General features: G+C 48.1%; 1 protein-coding gene across 2 annotated transcripts in view; it reads right to left on the bottom strand.

Annotated features, from left to right (window-relative positions):
- CPD (carboxypeptidase D) overlaps positions 1-21,494 on the bottom strand; it is a 752,391-nt gene that overhangs the window by 219,932 nt on the left and 510,965 nt on the right. For both annotated transcript variants that reach the window (XM_085649244.1, XM_085649245.1), the window contains exon 11: positions 20,733-20,902. In XM_085649244.1, coding sequence (XP_085505370.1) covers positions 20,733-20,902 — 170 coding nt within the window. The remainder of the gene's footprint in view (positions 1-20,732; positions 20,903-21,494) is intronic.

The raw sequence follows: 21,494 nt of genomic DNA, 5'->3' as shown, positions 1-21,494 counted from the left end.
TAGAGGGGACTTATAGGTTTTAAATGCAGTGACCTCAGGTATAAGGAAACTTATATGTGTTGTCAGTGGTGCTAGCACCAGCTCATGTAGGCTGTAATGGCAGGCCTGTAGTCACAGTTGAGGGATCTCTCATGGGTGGCATAATATATGCTGCAGCTCAAGGGAGGACCTGGGTACCTCAGGACCAATGTTCTCTCTAATTTTTTTTCTGTGTGCGGCAGTGTGAGGTCTCTGTGCGCTCCAGCCACGGCAATGTGCGCCAAGAACCAGACCGCATGTGTAGGTGCAGCGACAGTGGTTCTGCCTTGGGGTTCCTGCTTTATTGCGCAGATAACTAACTTAGGTACTGGAACGGAGGAGGCCTGTTTGATAGGGCAGGGAGAGCCTGACTGGGAACCCAAAGTAGCCCTGGCAATTTTGCCGCACCGGCTCCCACCCTCCAGTAACAAAACTGACCCCCACTGCTCCAAAACTGACCCCCCCCACCCTTCCAGCCTCCCAGGCAAACGCCTGATGCCTGCTAAGGCCAGTCCAGCCAGGGGGATGGCCTTTGTATTGGTGACTGGAGTACAATGGATGTGGTCCGTCAGCTACGCTGCTGACTTTGGTGCTAGAAACCAGAGTTCGAGCCTCGAAGTCGCGTCCACATCCTGTGATTCTGGGCAAATCACTCAATCTGCCCGTACCTGAATGTGTAATGTAAATACGGTGCTATGTAAAGCGCTCCAATACCTTCGGGTCGAGTTTGCGCTATATAATTATGCAAAAAAAAAAAAAATGGTACAATGGTTGTGTCATGTTCGAAATGAGATAGTGCAGAGCATCTGCAACCATGACAAAGCTACACTAATACATATTAGGAAACCAGGGCAACCAGCCTCATTCCACAGTGCCAGTGAACCTCTTCTTTCCTAACTAACACAGCGGCAGCTCAGGGACATCTTAAGGACTTTGAGCGCCCTAGGCCAAACGTATTTTGGGGGCCTCTGTGCGGATCAGCTTTGAATTTATGATCCAGTTTCAGCTTTCTCGTGTCCCTTTGGCCAGATCACAAACAGTACACAGACACACTGGTTCAAATTCCAAATGTGTTTATAGTTAATATTCGGGGATAGTGATGTATTTTTCCAATATTCTAACACACTAATGCTACTGCAAATAATCACTGTGATATCCTCCCATTTCTCATATCTGAGATCCTGTTTGGATCTAAAATAAAAAAAAGTATGGCTGTTGCATGAAACAAAAACACATTTGTCATAAAATCTCTAATACAATCTCACACATTACCCAGAATCAAAATAAATGAAAGGAAAATGCTATTTGCAATATTCCGTTTAAGAATTATTCAAGGGGGGGAGGAGCCTAGCGCGCAACCAAGATGGCCGCGTAGGCTTACGGCTCTCGAGGGCCTCCGCAACCTCCCACATCTATCCTGACTAAATCCTGCTAAATTTGACGGGCTTTTGCTGATGCATTGGCGCTGAGGTGCCACCCGTTTTCCGAATTCTGATCGGACGCCGGAAACCCGAATGGCTGCCTTACGAAGTTTGCGGCCTGCTATTGCCTAGGTCCCGGTCTCGAGTTGGTGAGGTGCCCGGGTACGAAGTGAACAACAGCGGCATGCTGGGCTTGGCCTGCCCCGTGCCCCGCACTTTCACTTTCGTTTTCAAGTCTGTTTTTTTTTAGATCGGCTTGTGGTAAGGACTCCCTTAATACGTACATACATTGTTAAGTTAGCATAACCACGTTAGATGTTAGAAAGCCATCTTGCTGCTTTTGCGCACGACACTGCGTTTACATGTTATTCCTTCAAACAAACTGCTGACTCGAGCCTTGCCTCACACGAGAGCAATCTGTTGGTACCATCCCGAGCTCTGCGCAGCGACCTTGGTCTGTACATGATGTGACAAACAGTCTGGGTTGTTACACAATGCATGTTTTCCACTCTAGGTTGATCGACCCACTATTTAGCCATAACACACGGGCAGCTGCAAATACCTGAAAGTTGGTGCTTTTAATATTGCAGACATCATAATTAATATTCAGACCGAAGACGAGCCTTCCTGCGAGAAGACTCCTGATGCTCCTGTGATGTGATTTCACTAAGCTGATCTTTGAGGTATGGGGTCCCCTATTCAAGCCTAAGAGACCTTCTATTAGCATAATAATAATATTAGCTTCTTAGTCAAGGGAAGGTGGTAGTATCCACTGTCATTATAACATGATGACCCCTTTTATATTCTATGGTATTGTAACGATGCTGATGGTTTTGATTTTAATCATTTGTCTGCTTGTATTAGCCAAAGTACTGCATCTTAGGACACGTGGTCTATAAAAATAAACTTTTTATTTACATCGTGTCTCTGTTGATTCTGGTTGTGGACTGATGTGAGAATAATATACGAACAGGTATTTCCGATTCCCACCATTCCTGAGAGTACACTGAGTCGCTTGTTCTGGGTTGTCTATTCATTGGGACCGCCGAGCTAAATCTCGGATAACGAATGGGACACTTATGCTAGCCGGATACTGGGTTCTGGGGTGAGTTTCTGGTACACCACAATTCACTGAGGTCCTGGGGTTCTTCGCATAGTTCTGTGTATATGCAGAATCCCTGCAACATGGCGCACCTAACGTTTGGTCTATGAGTTGAAACGCCTTAGTAGTGCTTATATTAGTCCACGACACCCTCATTCTTGTATCCGGATAACAAGTCTGACGGATTTAAAACCTACCTAGTTCTTTTGATATAGGTTCCTTCAAGCTTGAACATTAAAAAGGTTATTGAACCCTTGTGCTACTGATTATTTTAAGTGTAGCTTGTCCTTATGGCGGTAGATATTGCGGCGCATAGCCGTGCAGCTCTGAAACGTCATTTGACGCAGTATGGGGTGCCGGACACTGGCATGAACGTCATCTTTGTGGTGGGAGCCGATGCGGCATATCCATATGAGTTGTTCTACTCTTGGGTGACGATTCCGGCGGTGAGTGCGGATGATAATACCTTTCATTCTTACACTGCGACTGCCGTGCCAGCGAACTATGTACCGTATAGGACACAAGAAATACCAATATCTGCTTGGCAGCATCTTATTTGGTTTAATGGCGCCCTTCCCCATGTGGTTATACCGCCGAGAATGGGCCCTTTATCAATTGCCGGGGCCACTTGGCCGGTACTAGCCGGATTTACGCCTCATCCCCGTTACCTCACGGTGACGGTGGCTGAGTTGCGTGTACTGCACACTGCCCTAATTACGGTCTATAGGGCGTTAGTACAGTACGTGTCGCGCAATATGCAGGCGGGGGCACCTGCTGTTGCGGGACAACCTACTGACCGCCACGCGGTGGTCATTAGTCCTGTTATGGTTAATTCTGTTATGGGCAAGCGCCCCCAAACTAGGGATGATTTCCCCTTTTGGCTTGCTGAAAAATTTGACCAAATAGAAGCGGTATACCCGAATACATCTCCTGTGGAGAAACACAGGATCCTTACCATTAGTTTGCCTAAAGACTTGGTCCCCGACGTGGATGATTGTGTAAACTGGGGCAAGGTCTTTGCAGCGACGTACGCGCAGTGCTTTGGCACTCCGTCTATGATGATGCTGCCCTCCGTTATTAAACGTGTTCAAGACAATCACGGTGCGGAGTCTGCGATAGAATTAGGCATGCGGCTCCTCGGACAGTTTGACCTGGTGGCTACCATGATAATGGGTAATCTTAAGGGTGATGCGTTGCAGTTCCAAGTTCGTAATGAACTGAAGAAAGTTGCTGAGGAGGATAAGCCGCTGGAATTTGCGAAAATAATCTCGTGTGCTTACAGAGATTTGGGTCGTAGCTCTTTAGGAGTTAAGCCTGTAGTCAAAATTCCCGATATTAAGCAGCTGGGTAAGGCGGAAGCCTCTGGTAAGGATGACCGTCCAATCTTTCAGAAACAGAATTGGCGGTCGAAACAACAGAGAAAGCAGCAGCAGAAACAGGGCTCTCGGCCTGCCTCTCCCGTTCAGTCAAGTAGTGAACGCACTTATGATCTACGTGATCGTGCTACTATTAAGTCTCCTGATAGGTTTCAGGTTTCTGAACAACGTTCTCCTCGTTCTTCTCGGGAAACATCGGCTTCACAGTCCGGTGGCGGAGGCGGTGGCAAAGGTCGGGGTGCTCCACAAACACGTGACCCGCCCTGACAGACTGAGGGAAAAGGCAAGCAGGACGAATTTGCACGACAAAGACCCCCGTTTCAGAAGAAGAAAGTGGCTGCTCTGACGGCGAGGTATGCCTCAGATAGTGCGGACACAGCTTCGGAACCGGCCATGGGCGCTGACGCTACTGGACAGCGCGGCGGAAATTACCATAGTCCGTCAAGCTCTGCGTCCATTTCTGGCGGCGACAGCAACTGATATAATGGTTACTGTTGAAACAGCTGACACCAGAGTGGCTCCCCCTGACAGACTTTATGAAATAGTCTTATTAATTGAGGGTGACATACAACGTACAATAAAGGGGATTTTTTGGGATAATCTGACTACCACCTATGATATCCTCCTAGCGGAGGCAGATTGGCCCCCAGCCTTCATTTTGGAAGCTCCTAGAGAGGAGGAAGTAATCCTCCCGTCCTTTGCGCACACAGTGCCTAAGGACCAGGCTGAAGTGTACGCTGAGGAGTGGGCGCTGGCGCTTGCGCCGGCGGTGTATCGTACTCAGGTGGGATGGGACCGGTTGTCCCCCTGCCATGAGATTCCATTGCGGTCTATGCCCCAGCCTCAACCCCAATATCCCATGCGTCGTGAAGCTAGGCCACACGTCGCGGCGATCCTTGAACAATTGGAATATCAGGGTGTTATTGAAACTTGTGTGTCCCCTATGAATAACCCTTTATTCACTGTAACGAAGCCCGACGGCTCGTACCGTTTAGTTTTGGATTACCGGCACCTAAACTCCCATTGCCGGACCTGCGCGGTACAAAATACACACAGCTCGGCTCTTGTCGACAGTCTCGTGCGTAAAAGATTTAAAACGACACTTGACATTTCCAATGGCTTTTTTAGCCACAACCTGTCCACACTGAGTAGCTAGTGGACGGCGTTTACTTTGGGCGGTAAGCAAAAACAATTTACGAGATTAGCCATGGGCTACAAAAATAGCCCTGGCGTCTTCTCCGCTCGAGTGGTTTCTCTCTTAGAAAGAATAGACCCCGACGCATACTCCTATGTTGACGATATCTACCTCACGGATGATGAGCTGATGCCACATCTGTCTCGAGTCGACAATATTATAGTGAGTTTTGCTGACTATGGCTACAAATTCAATTTTGCGAAGTCACACATCGCGGAATATACTGTGTTGTTTTTGGGCTACGAGCTCAACAATGAGGGTAAGGGACTTGCTCCCCACTTTCTAGAGAAGTGCGCATGCTTGCGTGCTCCTACAACGCTGAAAAAATTACAATCTCTGCTGGGCTTTCTGAATTTCGGACGTATGTATATTCCTGATTATGCCCAGCGTATCAAGCCGTTATACGCCTTGGTACAACCTTCTTTTTCGAAGTCTAGCTGGCAGCTAGAACACTCTGCTATTTTACAGTCTTTACAGGCTGATCTTCTTGCTTCACAGTACTTGCTGACGCGTGATAACCGCACTAACCTGGTAATAAGAATAGTACCGGGCGCCGTGGGTTTCACGTACTTGACGTTTAATGAGGGCGATACAGTCCCCATTGCGTATAAATCACACTTGTACACCTCTGCTGAATTACGTTTTTCCACAGTCGAGAAAGTTCTGACTGCAGTACAGATGGCGATCCTTAAGGAACGCGCACTGTCGCATGTGAAGCAGATTCTGGTTGTAACACCGTATCCTGCACTGGAGGCGGTGACAAAAGCAAGTGTACCGAATTCTAAAGCTTTGCATCCACGGTGGATACAATGGGCCACAACTCTGACGTCGCCAGATGTCACTTATATCTTTGACGCCTCATTACAGACTCAAGAGTACTTGCAGTATGAATTCATTCATCCAGCTCCTCTGTCTTTGCGCCCGCTCGAAGAATACCATTGTGTCATTTACACTGACGGCTCGGCGCAGCCCGCGATTGGATCAAAGCACGCGTATTCTGCGGCTTGCGCAATTGTCGTAGGTACATTCGTAAATGGTGAATTCCAATCTGATGCAGTGCATACGCAGTCATTGGGGGATTGTACCGCGCAATTGGCGGAGCTTCGGGCTCTGGTGCTTGCACTGGAGTTTGCTGATCCCCGAGTCACGACTCTTATAGTAAGTGACTCTTTTTATTGTGTCCAGTCCTACAATGACAACTTACACTTCTGGTCTCAGAATGATTATCGAGATACCAAAGGTAGCACAATTAAGCATAAAACGCTTTGGGTTCGAGTGGCAGACTTTAAAGAACGTCTCCCTCTTGTGAATGTTATTCACACTCTTGGTCACCAACGACTTGGTGTCCATGCTGTCGGTAACAGCTTGGCTGACGAGGCAGCAAAAACCGCAGTGGCTACATACTTAGTGGCAGCAGTTACAAGATCCAAAAGTAAGATTGATGATGACATCTTGGCAGCTATTGCTGCTACAGAGAAGGGAAGTGATTACCCGAAGGGTTTTCCTTCTCGTTATTTTTATCATTTAAGTCCTGATAACGTCCCGTTAGTGAGGATTAACGACGTTGGTGACAGAATTATTCCCAACGCGGACTGCAGACCAGCTCTGATATTAGCAGCGCACGAGGGGTTGGCGTCAGCCCACGCCGGCGTGTCCGCTACTATATCTCTGTTACAACAACGTTACTGGTGGTTTGGTTTATATAAACAAGCGCGCGCTTATGTACTTGATTGTGACATTTGCCAGCAGATTAAACCTTCCTCTGTTGCGCGCCCACCACAGACACAGTTGTACATATCTAATAAACCATTTGGTTGTGTTTATTTAGATCACTGCGGTCCTTTTTCTTCTGATACTGCGTACAAGTACATCTTGGTTGCAGTGGATTCGTGCACACGTTTTCTCTGGGTATGGCCACAAAGGAGTGCTGACTCGCGGACTGTCATCAGAGATTTGCGTATCTTTGTGGGAACTTTTGCGTGTGGTACCTTCCATTCTGATCAGGGCCCTGCGTTCGCCTCTAAGGCTTACAAGGAGGCTATGAGAAATTTGGGGGTCCAAGTCAAATTTTCGTCCCCCTACCGACCTGAGGGCAATAGTGTGGTGGAGCGAATGAACCGTGACTTAAAGCAATCATTGACAGCACGTGTTTTAGGCACAGGCCGGAACTGGCTAGCCCATTTGTATAACGTCCAACGTGCACTTAATAATCTCCCTAGAAGGTCTCTGGGTGGGCGGACCCCGTACATGATGCTCTTCGGAATCAGAATGTTTGTTCCAGACCTTGATGGTCTAGACATGGCAGCGTTGACCGCACCCTTTGACATAGATGATCACTGTGCTGTTTTGCAGACTCTACAAGAAGCCAGAGACACTCTTTCGAAGGAACACTTGCCCTCCACGTCTGAAGCTGAAGTTCAGATTCCGGTAGTCGGCTGGCTACCCCGAGTTGGAGACCTGGTCCGTGAGAAGGTGGAGAACAAGAAGGAGTTTGGCCCCTCTTACCGTGCACCGGTTCCAGTGCTTGGAGTGCAGGGTACAAGAACAGTCATTTTACCTCCACTTCCTGGTCGAAAAGAAAACAGGTACATCTCTATTGACAATGTCAAACTTCAGCGAGTGGCCGATACTTCTTAGTCTGACTCCAGCAGTTTCATGCCAGACGATGCAAAGAAATTCGATGTTGGTTCCTGCTTCTAACACCTTGTCTGATGTTGCCATCGAGATGCAGTCAGTTACTGATCCCTTGTTAATACCACCGGCTGGTGGTCTGCCAGACGAGACTGAGTATGCTTATCCTACAAATGGTCACTCGCCCGTTCTACAATCTACGGCGCTTGACCAGTCCAGTTTCTCCTTTGACACTAATTCATTGCCCACCACTCCCCCTTCGAACATTGCTGTTTTTGTTAGTTGGTTTAAAAGACACTTTTTGGTTGCCCCTTGGACATATATCTGGCTGTTGCTTTTCAGTGTTTTTTTGTTTATGTCAATTGGATTCGTGGTAGTGTTTTTCCGTCTCGTGGATGGCCACTATCTCAAAGAGAGATCTACAATTAGACTTATCAATGGAACTTTGGCTCCCCACTCCTCGTCCCACATCATGAAACGGGACCAGTCTTTTGTGAATATTACTGCCTGGCCCGTCTTGGATGGAATCGCGTGGGATGCTGTCAAATTTCAAATTCATGGGCCTACAGAGGTCATTAATGTACCTAATGTATTTCGTGTTTCTATGGGTGATGTGGTTAAGCAGAACATACGTTCTGATGATTGGGATGTTCACGCCATTGAAGCTCTGTTTTCAGATTTGAAATATTATGCCGCTTTTGATGCTGAAGATTTATATGAAAATGCGGCTAACTATGCGGAACAGTATTGTTTTCAGCATTATGGAAATCACTTCCTGCATAAAGCGAATACATTTAGGAACTTTGTAAATTTTACCCAATGGGAACACTGTCCCACGCCCTCTTTTGGCAGTTCACCTACATTAGTTGAGATGTATACTTATTTTACTGATTTCAGTGTTTCCGACACGGCATCCTTTTATTTTAAGGTTATGCCTGAGTCTGCCTCGAAGGTTAGGCTGACGCACACTAAATTGCTTTATTCTAAATCCTTTATGGATGAGTTGTCAATCAAAGGTTATGATCTATGGAAGGCTACTATTGATCTTAAGTCGGTTTGGGGTTCCAAACCGTGGCAGGTTCAGGGAACTGAAGCTTTACACCGTGCCTGTCTCGTACCAAATCATATGTTGTTTTTGAATTCAACCATCTTCCAAACCACCTGTTTCGGATTGGCTACTTCTAAAAAACTAAATTCACCTTCTATGCCGGATCTGGGCGCTTACCCAAATTGGGATAACCACACAGATCTGTCCCTTCCTGCTTTGCAGTCATGGGTTTCAAATACTTCTTTCAATATTCCGAAATTTAGTGATGAGGGATGGTTAATCTGGCAAAGCAGTTCTGATACCTGTCAACGTCGTTTTCTAGGACTGAAACAAGGGTATACCCAGGAACGCGTAGACCCTAGGTTTGAGTCGTCACACACAGTAACTACATACTCTGTAGGGAAATTATGTCAGTCCTGGCTGCGACATTCCACCTTGGCATCTGTCAAAGTTCATTTATCAAAATTGCATGACAAAATAGATTTGAATGATTTTGTTAAAGGTCCTGTGGGTGGCAGATCCAAAAGGTGGGCGTATGCTATTTACAACGAAGTATGGAAATTGTCGCAAATTGAGGCGGCCTCTAGATTGAGGGCTATTGACCAAGCAAATATGGAAAAGGTTTTAGCCGTTATAGATAACAGCATTAACACTCTCTCTTCACGAATTTATACGTTAGATAATATTGTTTCTTCAGTTGTTGATATTGTGCATGATGATATGTCTGTGTTGTATCATGGTCAAAACCAGTTGCGGTCTGTTATGCAGTTTGCATGGACATTGCAAACGTTAAAGGCAGGGAGGGTCCCTTGGGACTATTTGAATACTACATCTTTATTCCTTCCCTTTCACCTTACTGAGAAGCAGCGGTTCATGTCCATGAAAGATGCTACATATTCCTTGTTACAAATTGAAAAATTGGAGCCGTTACCTTTCTCTGTGGCGGAACTCAATTCGGCCACGTGGTTAATCCACGGGTTGATCACTTTACCTTTTGCGCTTTTTAAGTTTACGTCCTGTATGAAACATTATGCTCTGGGTAGATATGAACAGCTGGGTACCGCTTTCATACATGAGGTTTGGTCCCCCCCCTTTACGTACAGATGCACTAGAGACGAGACTGAGGTTTATCTGAAGGGTGAGGAATGTACCAAGACACCAGATCATTCCTTGGTATGTAGGCACATTCAGTTGCACGGTGCTTGCAATGTACAAGCCCCAAATTTGGCCTGTTTCCTAAAAGGTGTCCCAGTGCCAGTGATTACGCCTTCGGTCACGCTGCTTGCAAACGGTAGTTATTTAGTTTTAAATAATGAAGCTGGCTGCGGGATGTTAGTGGGAATCCCATATATAGTAACAGTAACGCAGAGGGTTGTCTGCTGCAATAATGTTCTATTTCCACCCACGCATGGGCGGCTGGATGTTTCCATCTGGCCTTCGATTCCGACCTTGAAAGCAGAGATCAACAAGATGAGCAGAATAAGGGCGCTATTGTCCCAAAAGGAGGTGCCATTAACTTCCTCCCGTGAAACATTTGTCCTTCACGTAGCAAATACGCGCACTGAGGTACAGGCGCTTTTAAATACTGACCTCCCCCTGCATTTTGGAGCTTTGATCCAAACAATATTCAATGCCTCGTCCACAACCGGCCTGGCTCATTTTTTTTAAACTTGTGGGCTCAGGCCTCGTGACCTCTTTCCAAACTATTTTTGGTGTGATCCCGGCATTTTTTCATTCCATTTTCTCGAGCGTCTTTGGAGGTGTACCGCTGATTCTGGCGCTGGTGGCAGGTGTGCTGCTTTTGCTTTTCATACTACGGAATGGCTGCTCTTTCTGTGCCACACGACAGCCTGTCCCGTCTGCATCTTCTTCGTGACAGGATGCTTGACTATTATGGTACGCTGCCGTTGGCGACTTTGAGCCTGGCATATGGATTATCCTTCCGGTATTCCTACTTCACCTGCGTGCAACCTGTTTTTCACTGCCTAGATTGTCCCTTTGAATGGCCTCTGGATTTGTGCTTGACCAACACGGTGTCTCCGGTACCGGATTTCGATCGACTGATGAGGCCCTTAGTGTCTCACGAGTTTGCCTGTTCTGGTGTCCGGATTATGGCCTGTGGTGCGGCGCATGGTATCCTGGGTAATTGGGACATCGCAAGGGCTGCCTACGACTTCTTAGCTATGAGCTATCTGGAGGATCAGTTCGGGTGCCCTCTGATTGTGTTAGAGGCTCCGCTTATTGAAGAACATGTTTGTTCCTTTTCTTTACTTAATTGGATGGCTGAGACTTTTAGTGGCTCTGCAAACGATTTCCTGTTGGAAGCAGTTGCCACATATGCGGCATATACGTTCATGGATTAACTGTACTGTCGCCCGCTTTGTTTTTACTCCATTTCCTGGGCCTTTGGACTGCTACCCGGCGCAGGATTTCTTTTAAATTTTTTTCTCTACCCCTTATATGTTTGAGGTTTTTTTTAGGGTTTTTCTCCCCTTTTTCATTTTTCGTTTTTTCGGCTTTGCCCTAGCCTGAAACTTTTAAATTGAGTATGCCTTATTCTGCTCTGTCGATACAGAACTCTGCGTTCTTTATTTTTCTTGCCTATTAGATAGTGCTTCGATGGGGCATGTGGTAAGGACTCCCTTAATACGTACATACATTGTTAAGTTAGCATAACCACGTTAGATGTTAGAAAGCCATCTTGCTGCTTTTGCGCACGACACTGCATTTACATGTTATTCCTTCAAACAAACTGCTGACTCGAGCCTTGCCTCACACGAGAGCAATCTGTTGTTACCATCCCGAGCTCTGCGCAGCGACCTTGGTCTGTACATGATGTGACAAACAGTCTGGGTTGTTACACAATGCATGTTTTCCACTCTAGGTTGATCGACCCACTATTTAGCCATAACACACGGGCAGCTGCAAATACCTGAAAGTTGGTGCTTTTAATATTGCAGACATCATAATTAATATTCAGACCGAAGACGAGCCTTCCTGCGAGAAGACTCCTGATGCTCCTGTGATGTGATTTCACTAAGCTGATCTTTGAGGTATGGGGTCCCCTATTCAAGCCTAAGAGACCTATTAGCATAATAATAATATTAGCTTCTTAGTCAAGGGAAGGTGGTAGTATCCACTGTCATTATAACATGATCACCCCTTTTATATTCTATGGTATTGTAACGATGCTGATGGTTTTGATTTTAATCATTTGTCTGCTTGTATTAGCCAAAGTACTGCATCTTAGGACACGTGGTCTATAAAAATAAACTCTTTTTATTTACACCGTGTCTGTTGATTCTTGTTGTGGACTGATGTGAGAATAATATACGAACAGGTATTTCCGATTCCCACCATTCCTGAGAGTACACTGAGTCGCTTGTTCTGGCTTGTCTATTCATTGGGACCGCCAAGCTAAATCTCGGATAACGAATGGGACACTTATGCTAGCCGGATACTGGGTTCTGAGGTGAGTTTCTGGTACACCACAATTCACTGAGGTCCTGGGGTTCTTCGCATAGTTCTGTGTATATGCAGAATCCCTGCAACAGGCTGAGGGACACTGGTGTTTCAGAGGAGCGCGGACAGCGGAGTGTCTGGCCTGATCTTCGGACTATACACGGACTTCCTGTCTGCGATTGCAGTGTCTGCTTAAATTAGCCAACTGGTCCCTGTCCCTGGCGCTGGCGGGTGCCAACCTTGGTGGCCTCCGGACGATGGCGGCGAGACTCGAAGGGGACAAGTCGAAATCCAAGTCAACCCGGAGGGGATCCTATGCTCAGGCCAACAACATGGACCGCTATGCGCAGCTAAAGGGATCCCCCGCTGGCCTGCATAAGTCGCCTGAGCGGTCTAAAGAGCTTGCGGGCCCAGCGTCGGAATTTACCCTGCAGGACGTTATGGGCGCCATTGAGGAGATGAAGGCTGCTGTGGGTCAGCGATTTGATACCCTGGCACATAAGTTGGACGCGGTCCTGATCGATGTGAATTTGGTCAGGGCAGACCTCTCCAAAACCAACGAGCGGGTCGACTCCTTGTCTCAAGCGGAGTCGAGCCTAACTGTGGACGTGGCCGCCCTGCACACGGAGGTCCGTAGGTTGCGGCTTGCCAGTGACCAGACGGATCGTCGACTTGAGGATTCGGAAAGCAGGGCTAGACGGAACAATGTCCGTATCATCGGAGTGCCGGAAAGATCGGAGGAATCTGCTGCTGATCTTTTTGTGGAGGATCTGGTGATCAATCGTCTTGCGCCCAAGGGATTGAGCAAGTTCTTTGCGGTGGAGCGGGCCCACAGGATTCCAGGTGGTGCGCCCAAAGTGGGTGCTCCCCCGCGGCCTATAATCGCCCGACTTTTTAACTTTCGGGATAGAGATGCTATCCTTCAGGCGTCGAGGGTGGCTGGGCCGCTGAAGTTTGAGAACTCCAATGTCAGCTTTTATCCGGACTTCACGCAAGCGGTCCAGAACCAGCGGCTGGGATTTTTGGGTGTCAAACGGGCCCGAGGGACATGGAGCTGAAATACGCGATGTTATTCCCGGCGAGGCTGCGGGTTGAGTTCCAGGGTCGTTCCCACTTTTTTGACCAACCGGAGGCGGTTGGTGACTGGTTGGATGCCCTACCGCGGGGACAGGATCGAGACGGCCGGACGGAGGAGAGCGGACGGGATGTGGTGGAGCAGGCCTAGAACTTGGTTCCTGGCGATGGACTAGACTGACTATTTTTTGCACCTTGGCTCAATTGCACTCTAATCCGGCACATCATGCCCTTCAAATGTCTGGGGGTTGTGGGGAGCTTATTGGGGTCTTTTCCTCCTTCTGGGGTTCTTTTGTGGTATATGTTAGGGCGACAGGCACACTGCAAGTTGGGGGGGGCTGTTCGGGCTCAAGCAGGGGTGCAGGGAGGGGGGAGTTGTGGTTTTGGGACTGTGGGGGAGGGGGTTGTTGGGGATGGTTGTTTTTTCGTTTTGCAGGGCAATGTGAAGTTCTTTGCTGATTTCTCCGGGTTGTGCTCTCCGGGATGTGGGTACCATGTGCGGGAGGGGGATGGGGGATAGGGGATTGCGAATCCTTTCGTGGAATGTGAATGGTCTGGGGGACAGGATCAAGCGCGGGGTAGTGTTGCAGTTCTTGAAGCGGATCTCGCCCGACATTGTTTTCCTGCAGGAGACACATTTGGTTGGGAACTCCTTCCAGGCCTTAAATAGGAGGGGCTATCGCCTTGCCGCTCACTCTGGTTTCACTTCTGGCTCTAGGGGAGTGGGCATCTTGGTTAGGACCTCCCTCCCATTGGCAGTGGACGAGGTGCTTCACGATGAAAGGGGGCGATATGTGGCGCTGGTGGGGAGATGGGAGGGCAGAACCATTTCACTGGTGGCTGTGTATGTGCCCCTGGGGTTGCAGACGGCTACATTTGCGGACTTGGGGCGTTTGGTCCTGGGGCTCCCTGGGGGGGTTTTGGTGTTGGGTGGAGATTTTAATGCCGTGGTCTCTGGATTGGAGGACCGTCACCCCCCCCAGGGATCTCCCTAGGGCTCAGGCCTGGTTGGGGGGGTTTTTGGACACTTTGGGACTGGTAGATTGCTGGAGATTGATGCACCCGGGACAAGCGCAATATACCTTTCACTCGGGGGCCCATGGGAGTCTCTCGAGACTTGACTATATGCTCATGCCGGCGACCCAAGCTGGGATGATTGGGGAGGTGCGTCATGTAGCCCGAGGTATTTCTGACCATTCCCCTATATGGTTGCAATTGAGGGTTGACCCTGGGACAGAGGGAAGAGTGGCACCCATTAGCCCCTGGTATCTTCGTAATCCTAAGAGCCGCGCGGAGTTGGTCAAGTCCACGGATCACTACTTCACTGATAATGTGGGGTCGGTGTCGTCGGCCGTCTCCCTATGGGAGGCTTATAAAGTGGTGGTCAGGGGGCAGGCCTTGTCCCTTATCTCTCATACTAAGAGGTGCGAGAGAGCTGAGGTGGTTCGCTTGGAGGCTGAAATAGCTGAAATGGAGGAGGACTTGGAGCTACTGATGAGAAATTGCATGTTCTCGGCCTCAAACAGTTAGATTATAGAGCGCTAGTCACGGAAGCAGCTAAAGGGATGTATAGAGAGCAGCAAGGGCGACTGTATGACGTGGGGTTAAGGCCGGAAAGTTGATTGCTTGGTTGGATAAGAAGGAGAGAGCGAGCAGGGTGGTGCCCGTTGTGGAGAGAATAGATGGAGTGCGTGTGACTGACCCGGTGGAGATTGTTGACTGCTTCGCGGATCACTTCCGCGGGGTATACTCTCCGGTTTCCGTGCGTTCGGAGGAGGATTCTCATCTGTTGCTTAGAGACATCGCACTGCCAACCTTATCGGAGGCGGATGCAATATTGATGGAGGCGAAGTTGTCGTCAGATGAGATCGCTTTGGCCATTCGCTCGATCGCGTCTGGTAAGGCGGTGGGTCCTAATGGTCTTCCCATTGAACTATATAAGTTGCGTCCTGATAAGATAGCGCCGTATCTTCGAGACATGTTTTCGGCGGCACGTGCGGCGGGCTTCCTCCCCCCTGACCAACGCCTCGCCTCCATAGTGGTGATACACAAAGAAGGGAAGCCGCGGGACCGCTGCGCCTCCTATAGGCCCATTTCGCTGTTGAACGCAGAACCCAAAATTCTGGCCAAGGTGTTGGCTAACCGACTGGTTCGGGTCGCGGGCGACTTGATTCATCAGGATCAGTCCGGTTTTATACCCCACCGGAATACCGCCCTAAACTTGAGGCGGTTGCACGGTGTGCTTGCTAGAGCCGAGTTTATACGGGAGCCGGCCATCTTGGCATCTTTAGATGCTACTATGGCGTTCGACACTTTGGAGTGGCCATATATTTGGGCCGTTTTGGCGAAATTTGGGTTCGGCCCTGAGTTTATTGGTTGGGTAAAATTGCTATACGCTGACCCATTGGCTCAGGTGGTGGTGAATCGTAGGGTGTCGGCTCCCTTCGCACTGGGGAGGGGTACGCGACAGGGATGTCCGCTATCACCCCTTCTCTTTGCGCTTTCTCTGGAGCCTCTCGCCGCCTGGTTGCGTTGGGAGCCGTCGTTGCGAGGCATTAGATGGACGCCGGAGTTCGAAGACCGTGTCTCCCTTTTTTCGCGGACGACATCCTTCTGTATCTCACTTCCCCCCGACAGTCACTAATTGTACTGGTGGACGTATTGAATTCCTTTGGCCGCAACTCCGGCCTGGTCATCAACTGGGCCAAATCGTGCGTCTACGTCCTCTCGGGGGACGCCCCCCTCCTGCCACAAGACTGCCCTGTTCAGATTGCTACCCTGGGGTTCAAATACTTGGGAATCTTTATCTCACTGGATCCCGCGGTCCGCTATGAGCGAAACCTTCTCCCTCCCCTCCAGCGATTGAAGGCCGACGTCGCAAGATGGCGACGACTTCCGCTTTCGCCGCTTGGACGGGCGGCATTGTTTAAAATGATGTCGCTGCCTCGCTTTTTGAACGCTTTGCAAAATACTCTTGATGTCGTGCCGGCCCGCTATTTCCGGGAGGTTGAGGGTCTTCAGCGCCAACTGTTTTGGGACGGGCGGCCGCGGATTGCTCTCGCCAAGTTGACGCTCCCTTGGTACGATGGGGGGGTCGCCCTCCCCGATATCAAACGATACTATTGGGCGTCTCAGTTGGCGGCGGTGAACCACGGGATATATGGTCCTGCCTTAAACCCGGCGTTCGAGATGGATAAATTCCTGCTCCCGGGTGGGGATTATAATAGGGCGTTGTACTCGGTGACCCCGGACACGCGGCTGACGGGACCCACGCGGGTGGCGGTGCGTGTGTGGCACGCGGCGAATGCCGCAATGGGGTGGAAGGATCGCTTGACTCGGGCGACGCCGCTGTATGCCTCTGGGCGGTTGGGCTGTTTGTGGAGATCGAAAGGCTTTGAGAAATGGGACATGATTGGTATATGTAAGGTGGGTGATCTTTGGGTGAAGGGAGCTTTCAAAACGTTTGAAATGCTTAAAATGGAATATAAATTGAACGATAGAGAGTACTTCCGGTATGCTCAAGTCCACCATGCGCTGTGTTCGGTTTTTCCGGACGCTGCTGCCATCCCCGAGTATTCCCCACTGGAGGATAGAGTGTTGGATGGCTACGTGCCCGACAGCACTTTTTCTCTGATTTACAAGAAACTCATCAACGATCGTGCGGACTTGCTGCTCCGTCTGAGGGAGGCATGGACGGGCGATGGCTTAGAGCTGGATGATGAGGACTGGGTGTCGGCGGTGGCCTCCCCGAAGGAGGTTGCGATCCCGGCCCGCTAACGGTTTGTTCAGCTGAAGATTCTTCATAGAGTGTATGTCACGGGGCCCGGTTTGCTGCGTATGGGTTATTCGACGGAGGGACTGTGTAAGCGTGGATGTGGCCTACCGGGCACCTTTCTTCATATCTTGTGGGAATGTTCGGAGGTTGTGCGATTTTGGAACGATGTCCACACTGTTATGGAGGAGGTCACGCGCGTGGCCCTGTTGCCAGAGGCTAGGAGGTGTTTGTTGAATGTTTGGGAACCGAATGATATCGAGGTCGTATCTGCACCCCGCCTTTGCCATTAGAGGTCGATATTGCTTTGACCCCCTAGCCGCGCATTCTGCGGGAGGGTGTGTGGTGTGTTCCATGCTTTGTTTTCCCATTGCCCCCTTCACCGCTTCTGGGCTAGAATCGCTACACTTTGTTATTCCCCGTCCTGGGAAGAGTACGCTGCTATCTCGGACTCTCATTGCCTTGAGTGTGTTTTATGTTTAATAAAAAATGAAACTGTTGTTTTAAACTGCTCCTGGCCTTGGCCATGGCCTGTTATAGGTGCTTACGGACTGCCGGGTGCTTTGCCGCTGGTTCATTTGAATGTATGGCGTTACACTGCGGGCCCTCGGGCTCTATAGCGGCCGGCCCTGGTGCTTGTAGGCCCTGGTATGTCTTTTATTGTGTGCTAACGGTTTCTAATAAAATATATACAAAAAAAAAAGAATTATTCAAGGTCATCAGGGCAAGCCTCTGCAGAACAGAGCTGGCTCTACCAAGGCGAGGGTTACTCCACCCTTAAAAACTGATAATCATGAGTTCACTTATCCGCTCTGAAGACGATTCTTGGATACACGAGGGGGAATGTACACAGAAGTCCACCATGTGTGCATTCAGAGTTACTAATATATGTTAGTGATTCTGAAAGCACACGTGGTGCTTTTAGGCCTGCTCAGGGCTTTAAGTAGGATGAAAAAACGGGGGGGGGGGGGGGGGTCTTTCAAAGGGGCGTGCCTGATGTAATTAAGGTCCTGGCTAAAAATCTGTGCTTAGCATAGTGTGCCGCCCTACCGTTATTGTGCTACCTCTGTCATTGCATCTAGATATATAATACAACAAGTAACATTATACCTACAACAAGCCAGGACTATTGGCTTGGTCAATGGTTGTTAGTTGCATAAGATAAATAAGCAGCAACTACGGCTTTGCTGAATATAATATCGAAAATGCCTCAGTTCTGAAATGATCAGACTGTGAAAAAACTATAAAGAGTCCTCTGAAGTTACACCAAAGGCTTTGAGCAGTTGCACTGCTTCAGAGTTGAGGTTTTTTTTACCCCGAGGGTGAGGGCAAAAATGAAGAGCCTGATAGGGACCTGTCTCAGCAGCGGCTTTTAAAAATTCAGCATCGCAGGACCCAGCCAACTTGTTGCATGCTTTTTGTTAATAGAGCGTGGCTGCGGGCATATTGTGTACATTTTTGAAAGTATATATGCCAATTGCAGCAATTAACATGAATACTTTAAAACAATGCACAGTCTGCCCGCAGCCTTCTCTATTAACAAAACGCATGCAGCAAATCTAGAAGCAGGACGTGTGCTTTCAGAATCACTAACGTATACTAGTGATTGTAAAAGCACACATTGATGTTAGGATATGTAGTAGAGGTGTTGTGTAACTAATATTACTAGTGAAGCTTAGGCCAGGTAAAATATAGATGTAGAGCTCTGCCCCAAAAGTTCAAGAAAAGCTGAGATACATATGCAGGTGCTTGTAGTGAAATGGTGGCACCCTGCGCACAATACTGCAACAGATTAGAGCCGGATCTAATGATGGGGCCCGTTCAGCAACTGTTTGGCAGATAGTATAAAAGCTGAAGCAGGCACTAATTGAACAAACGTGGATTTTTCTTAATATCCGTTATCCTTGTCTGCATTCTGACAGGCACCTGAAAGTTTGTAGCTTACCTCAGCCCTTACGTGCCTTAGCTGGCATCATTTGAAAGTCAAAATAAAATCCCAAAGCTCAGCACACAGTATAGTGTATGTCTCACACTCTTCCAAGAATCACTGAAGCCAGCCGTCGCTAATTCTGGAAATTGAGTTTTTCAGGTGCGGTGGAAACAGTTCAGAAATCCATGCCTTCCGATCCTTGCACTCGCACCACACACTTGACATTCTGAAAACACCTAAATAAATTACTCCTCTGAATTTCTTTCTAAATAAATGTATTTGCGTTATCTTGCTATTAAGGATCACTGCCTTTCTATCCCCTTGATGAATCCGCTCCTCTGCCTGCCCCCATCCTTATTTACATTTACTGAGTTTGTTGATGCGTTTTTTTTGTTCTCTTTTCTTTTGATACCTATCTCTTCTTTTTCACCATGCAAGTCCAAAAGCACGACGTGTGCTTTAAACGTTGTTTTTTTGTGCTTGCTGCATTTATTTTCTTAATAAAGCACGGCTGCGATCTGATTGTGGGTATTTAAGAAAGCATTCTTGTTAATTGCAGCACCATCATGCGCTGCAATTAACAAATATTTTCACAATGGTCCACATTCAGGCCGCATCCGTGCGCCATTAAGAAAAGACATGCATCCAGTTCAAAAGAACGATGTGTAAAACACACGTCGTGCTTTTGGACTTGCTTTTCTTCTCTTAAAGGAGCGAGGCTGCGGGCTGATTGTGGGCCATTGTGAAAATATTTATGTTAATTGCAGCGCATGATGGTGCTGCATTTAACAAATAACCACAAACAGCCCCCAGCTGCGCTTCATTTAGAAGGAAACGCAGCGAGGGCAAGAGCCGCCATAGCCAGGAAATTACCACTTTTCGCGCCGCTCGCACTTTAAATGCGGCGGCGCGAATTCTCTCCCGGGATCTACTGTGGGTGCGCGCTCCAAACACTGCACAGCGCGCTCGTAGGAACAGACGTGAGCGCCCGTGCAGGCACGCACCTTCCTGGGAACACAGCTCAGGACCATATAATAGGGACTACGAAGGGTGGACCAGTAGCCAGTTAGGTAGTGACCAAAGTACTTCCCATAGTCCAATTTAGGGAGACCGCACAGTGACTGGGGTCCTGATTAGCAGGATCCCAGCCACACTAGTCAGTAAAACAGAATGACACCAGCAAACAGTGGGGGGTAACCATGAAAGCAGATACTGCTTTCCTACATCAGGTTATAGAATGCTTAAGTTCTGTGGGACCATGGCGTCAAGTGTGTGTATGCTGTAGGGAAAAGTAAGGACAATGACAACTCGCTTAAGAGCGGTATTATGAGATGGGTACTGCTTGCAGGCCTAAAGAGTTTCCATGCATGAGATGTATTGTTTGCTTCAAGAAATATATTGATGGGAATGGTACATTTTGTAAATGTGTGTGTTGTACGCATGGGCTTGGGTCAGTGGGATGTAGGGATGCAGTTTGCAGACACAATTAACTTGATATGTATTATTGGGTGAGTGATGTGTGGTTAGCTATAGGGATTTAGGCCCTTAACAGGCCCAAAAGAGTCCGTTGCGCTCATACACCCCTAGCTGAGGAGGACCTGGCATAGTATACCTAGGAGTAAAAGAAGCAGGAGTGGTTGGTTGATGACTGGTTGGGGTCCGAGGATTTCCAGAAGCTTCCAGCCTGACTGCAATTTACTTACCCTCTGGCAGAGGCAGTGATTTTGTAAATGCCAGGGACCAATAGGCGCCAGTAATCCCCAGCCTTGTCAGAAGTGACTGGGTGGTTAATGTCTGCAACGCTGATAGTGGCATTTAGGATGCCTCGCCCATCAGTATCATCCAATACAAATCCTTTGACGCCTCTATGAACCTAGAAATAAGAAAAAAATATCAAACACCGCAGGCATAGGAAAGTCAAGGATATAAAAACATGGAACAGGAAGAGAACACTTTTTATGGCTGTAATGACTATCAATTATTAAAAGATTAATGCAAGTAACATTTTTCTATTTTATCTGCAAATATGGCTCAGTTTTAGGCATCCAAGACATTCTGGAAAGAGCATTTTCCCAACTCGAGCTAGGGTGTCAGGTGGGAAACAAACCACGAACCTCCTAGGACACATTTGAGGATATGCGTGTAGGGAAACAATCAGGTCAAAATCCTGTCAGCAAATTCCAGAACCTCTGTACCCCATGGATGCATACAAATACAAAATCCATACTATATATTTAGTAAAATGGCATTATTTAAAATGAATGCCCTAATCTAGAGCAGACTATATGAACAGGTGTTACAAAAAAAAATAAACAAAATGGTTGTAACTAAACAAGTCATTGAACAGCATATTAATTAAGAGCTGCAACATTTTAGATGGTGTTTTTGAATCAATTCCCAAAGACTATTTCAGTCATCGTGGACCATAAAAGTGCATACACATAAAAGTTACACACCTAAAAACA

The sequence above is a fragment of the Triturus cristatus genome, chromosome 3_2 (genome assembly GCF_964204655.1).
Source record: "Triturus cristatus chromosome 3_2, aTriCri1.1, whole genome shotgun sequence".
NCBI classification, from domain to species: Eukaryota; Metazoa; Chordata; class Amphibia; order Caudata; family Salamandridae; genus Triturus; species Triturus cristatus.
Note: the sequence above shows the minus strand (reverse complement) of the source record. Positions and strands in the feature narration are given on the sequence as shown.